Consider the following 5,310-nt stretch of genomic DNA (forward strand, 5'->3'; position numbering starts at 1 on the left):
CACCGAGGGTATAAATACTGACCGTGCGCCACTTTCTGCTCACTCTTCACGCGCAGACCTGTTACGCACGGACCAGAGAAGCAGACGCTCGTCTTTAGGGAAAGACCAGCAGCAGAAAAAGTCTCAGCGCAGTATCAGTTTTTTTTTCTTTTGAGAGAGTCTGAAGAGAAAACAAAGACCATGTCGGTGGTGAGCGCGGTGCCGTTCATGAAGCCGGTCCACATGCGGTCCCCGGTGCCGCAGGGCCGCCGCCACACGCTGCCGGCCAGCGAGTTCCGCTCCCTCAGCCCGGAGGATGCAATAAGCGTGTTTGAGATTGAGAGAGAAGGCAAGCAGACTCTTTGTACTTTACTTTGCTGTATAGCCTATCACTTTCTTTGGTTTTCTGCATGACATCAGGACAGGTGTTCCCTGCACAGCTACGCGCACAGGAACGCTTTCTCTCTTTCACAGGGAAGGAATGCAGTCTCATGTAACAGCAGCCTCAGCTCATGTTTGATTTAAAGATAACCTACAGTCAATGATACTAAGTCTAGGGGCAAAATAACATCCATTATTATATGAACACAAATGGCATTTACAGAAAATAATAAGGCTCTCTCCTTCCCAATAATGATTTCTTCACATTTATCTCTAATGTGTGTGGCCAACTACAAATATGGGGCTTTAACTCTTTCCTATATGCAAAGGTGATATAAGTTCAGGTGCCTTTAACCTTCATAAGATCCTTGACTGTGAACTAGAAGGCTGTATCCATCACATTTTTACATATCTGCTGGTCAGTGCAGTAGGAAGCATCCTGCTCACTTGCTGACTTCTTATTAATGCATAAGTTTTAGTTGTAATCACACTGACTCTCCTCCTCCTCCTCCACACAGCCTTCATCTCAGTGTCCGGTGAGTGTCCTCTCCACCTGGACGAGGTGCGTCACTTCCTCACCCTCTGTCCTGAGCTGTCTCTTGGCTGGTTCGAGGAGGGACGTCTGGTGGCTTTTATCATCGGCTCACTGTGGGACCAGGAGAGGCTTACCATGGTAAGACCGAGCACCTGGACAGTGATTTACCTCGGGATGACTGGCAAGGAAGATGCAAAACAAGGTTCAAAAGAGATTAACAGGAGAGATTTAAGTGCATATTTATGGTAGAATGTGTTTGGAAACTCAGTCGGTGGGGGATGAATGTTCCACAGATCCACCTAAGTCTTACTGGAAATATACAGATTGATGAGAGCAAGTTTTGACATTATAGCCTCTAATTCAAATACCACGTAAAGACTGAAAAGCTTAAAAAGAAGTATTGAGCAGTTTTGTGGTACATGGTGCCAGATAGACAGGTATATATTAGGTATAATATATTTGCCTCTAAGGTTTTGTACTCATTTTTGGTATATTCTTGAGCTGCAGCAAAACTGCAATGTAGTGAAGATTCAAAATGTCAAGATTCAAAGGTTTTATTTCTCATTTATTCAATTAAAATAGAGAGGTGGTATACTCTTGAGGCTGTACGTGTGATAAGGAAGAGCAATTACATATAGTGAGGTTATAGTATGTCAAATTCAAACCAGATATTTGATGCATCTGTCAAGCTTCAAAGATCAGTGTGTGTCAGCTCTCTCGAGACTCCAAATCACAATCCCACAGTACACAGGAAAAGAGCGTCCCACATCCATTGACTGAGACGCATTCAATTTGCTCAGATATGATTCTGGTGGCAAGTACACGCACTTGACTTTCCACTAGAAGTGATGAATCAGAGCTTCAAGTGATTCCTGTTGAGCTTTCAGTGAACAGCAGCTGCTGTGGTGGTACGAGACAATGGAAAATGTTTAAATGTAGTACATTAATACAGAAGATCATCAAGTCAGAAAACAATAATATTACACAGCACTGTCTATCAAAAGTTTGCTATGATTAGCTACAATTAGTGACCATAAGCTACTGGTCACATCAGACCAAGTTAGGCTGTAGCAGAAAAATCCCAGGGTCAACTGAACTAAACAGGAGTGAGTTTAATTGCTTATGAATTCATCTATTATCCTGTAAGAGGAAGAATGTGTTATTTCTGCTTTTAGAAGTTACATGGTTTCCCTTTACGAAATATAGACATCAACAGCAGGTGGTGACTGAGAACATTTACTGTACTTTTTACTGCACTGCTGATAATACTTCTGTACTTTTACTACAGCAGGACTAGTACTTGTAATGGTGTATTTTTGAATATATATTGTTGTATTTGTACTTCTTTGACAACAGCAGTGAGAAATCTGGACTCATTGTGGACTTTTTCAGGTGTTTTGAATTCAAATGTATATTTCTAATTTAAAAGTGTCATTTGCAGTTTTCTGGTGCAGTGTTTAACTTTTTTCAGGCCACTCAACAATAAAGTATTTACCAGATCTCTCTGCTCTCCCTCTTCTGTTTCACAGGACGCCCTGACTCTCCACAAGCCTCACGGGACCACGGTCCACATCCACGTCCTGGCTGTTCACCGGACCTTCCGCCAGCAGGGCAAAGGCTCCATCCTGATGTGGCGCTACCTGCAGTACCTCAGGTGCCTGCCCTATGTCCGCCGCGCCGTGCTCATGTGCGAGGACTTTCTGGTCCCCTTCTACCAAAAGTCGGGTTTCAAGGTTCAGGGCCCCAGTGAGATCACGGTTGGACCCCTCACTTTCATCGAGATGTTCTACCCAGTCAGGGGCCACGCCTTCATGCGGCGAAACAGTGGCTGTTGAGGACGAAGGGACTCCATGTGGATTCTCTCTGGTTATCAGAGGCGGTGGTGTGACCCCCCACGGGACGTCTGAGCAGCTTCATGAGCGACCGGCACAGTGATCAACACTGTGAGTGAGACTTGATCAGCAGACAGTGTGGTATGGTGTGTTTGGACTGTGGGTCTGCAGAGAGCTGAAATCAAAGAGCTGTCATCCAGCTGCTGACAACATCTGTTTGGAGAAGTTGTTGGAAACTAAAAGAAAAAAAAAAAATCTTGATTTACATTTTAAAAACCAAATCATTAGAGCAAAGCCCTGAGAGAATAGAAGGCCTAATTTCAAATTCCAGTTTGTTTTTACATGGAACCATTTTATTATGATAAATGCTGGACATTTATTATCATATTCGATAGAACGCAGCTGCCTTCTTTCTTTCTTGCCCTCTTTTTTTACTTGTTATTTAACCAGTTAAACCTGGTCTGTGGCTCATATAAAAAGCCAAAAAGGACCATTTTTTAGTCAATGTAGTAAAATTGTTAATGTGTTCTTTATAGTTTTGTATGAACAGTATGCCTTTCAAAGCTGCTTTAGAAGATTACTGTTGGTGTTCCACTTTGTACAGCTGTGGTAACAGTACAACTACACAGAAACATGCCAAAGTAAACTAACCTTCAAAGACCATGGGATCAAATCATCCACAGAGGAGATATCAGCAGATGAGTGTCAGATAACGAGTGAATGTATTGACCATCTCTATCAGTGGCTGTTACAAAAACCTGTGGCAGCACTGTAAACATGTTCCAAAAATCTGTAAGGGTTGTATAGTATGTGATGTATTTTAACGTGTTTTACAGAGCAAAATATAGCCTTTAATAGAATATAACTGAGAGTATTGTGTGTACACATAAAATCCTATGTGCAATCAGTGTATTTAGATGTCCTAAATATCTCTCCTTGATAGTCTCCTCTGGCCTTCTCCCCCGTAGACATTCACCACCTCTGCCTCCCAAAGTCTTGAATCAAGACAAATGTTTGTTTTTTTAAGTAATGTTCTGTTCTTAATATAATAAAGCATTTATTTTCTAGCATGTCTGCTTTTAGGTCTTTTCATTTACAATCTACTAGCAACACAGTAGCTGTTAGAATAGTTGAGAAAACACGTCTCACCACGAGGTCCATTTAGCAGCTGTTCTGGAGCTTTCAGTCTCATCACATGATCTTCAACAGCAGATGGAGTTTGCACTGTTGTCATGGACGTGGCTGATGCTCCAGTTTCCTTTTTTCTCTGGAGAACTTGAAGGGCTTTTATCCCATGTCGACCTAAGGGTTGAGTTGGGAACTATCCTTTACCTTGGAAACTGCAGTTGAGAAAACAATGTCACCGCAAGAGCCATTTAATAGTTACTCTGCAGCTTTAGATCGCATCACATGATCAGAATATTTCTGTTAGTGACAAGAGGTGAGGTTTCCAGATTCTTGTTTCATTTACACCATTATATTAGATCCATAAAATTTAAATTTGTGCTCTCAGAGGTTTCAAAAGTTAAGAAAAATGTAGAGAAATTGATGACGGACAAAATGAGTTGCGATGCCAGTGGGTAACTCTGTGGGACCGACATGAAATTAAACTTCACATACAGGCACACGTAACTTATTATTACTAGAGTGGTATTTATTTTGACATGACTGCTTTAGCACATGTAGATTTTCACATATAAAACTGAAGCAAAAACAAAACAGTACCTTCACCATGACCTGAAATTCACTTTAAACTTTCTCTTTTTACTCCATTAAATAGAAAAAAGGGTGAGATTATTTGGTCCCAATGCAGACACAGTAGAGCAGGTGCTGTGTACTGTCACGATCGAAGATGTGGGTTATTGTGGTTCAGACCAAAGAGTCATACGCTCACGTGTCAAAGCACCGAAAATAGTTCATAAATAAGTGACGTCATTGTCACTTGCTCACTTCTGTATGAGGCAGAGTCGTATGGCTTCAAACACATCACCTTTACCACTGAAATGTAGTTAAAATGTTTAAATTGTTCACTAAGATCCTGTTCTGTATGTTTCTTTGAATAACTCATGTTTTCAACAACACCAGATAATCAGTGAGTCAGCCCATAAGACTAACTCACATAATCCCATTTAGTAATTCACATAATCCTCCACACAACAGTCATGACCGTGGCTTTCCCAACAGCTGGGGTCAAAACTCAACAACAACAAACCAATATACAAGATAAAATGGGATGTGAAAAATGTTTCGCTTCAGGTTTCACATCCTCTGAAATCCTATAGTTACACTTTGTCACCCATGAGAACAGCAACAGTCTACTGTGGGTCATGGATCACAGCTCAGACAATCAGCTGCAAGGGTACAGACAAAAACAAATGTGTAAAAAATGTGTGTATATGTAGGGGCCAAAAAACAATAAGTCTGAATGTGTCTGTCTGAGGAAATCCTATGTCTGTGGCAACATTACAATTAAAACAGTTTAAAATAATCTGTCTTGCATTGTTTTTGTTAAGGTGAGAACAAACAAGTGGTAAAAACGGAGCCTTTTACAGTATATTTCACAAACAGATTAAGGCTCAGGTG

General features: G+C 41.1%; 1 protein-coding gene across 1 annotated transcript; it reads left to right on the forward strand.

Annotated features, from left to right (window-relative positions):
* Window positions 1-150: 150 nt before the first annotated feature.
* Window positions 151-3,797, forward strand: aanat1 (arylalkylamine N-acetyltransferase 1). Its single transcript, XM_018665017.2, has 3 exons — window positions 151-328; window positions 879-1,033; window positions 2,425-3,797. Exons 1-3 carry the CDS (start codon window positions 181-183, stop codon window positions 2,728-2,730), a joined length of 609 nt encoding a protein of 202 aa, XP_018520533.1. The 5' UTR covers window positions 151-180; the 3' UTR covers window positions 2,731-3,797.
* Window positions 3,798-5,310: the final 1,513 nt, after the last annotated feature.

Source organism: Lates calcarifer, linkage group LG5 (genome assembly GCF_001640805.2).
Source record: "Lates calcarifer isolate ASB-BC8 linkage group LG5, TLL_Latcal_v3, whole genome shotgun sequence".
Lineage (NCBI taxonomy): Eukaryota > Metazoa > Chordata > Actinopteri > Centropomidae > Lates > Lates calcarifer.

Bases quoted from the DNA above. Each gene is read 5' to 3' on its own strand.
- aanat1 (XM_018665017.2), top strand. From the start codon at position 181: ATGTCGGTGGTGAGCGCGGTGCCGTTCATGAAGCCGGTCCACATGCGG. The intron at 329-878 runs GCAAGCAGACTC...TCCTCCACACAG, and splicing joins GTTTGAGATTGAGAGAGAAG to CCTTCATCTCAGTGTCCGGT. The intron at 1,034-2,424 runs GTAAGACCGAGC...TCTGTTTCACAG, and splicing joins ACCAGGAGAGGCTTACCATG to GACGCCCTGACTCTCCACAA.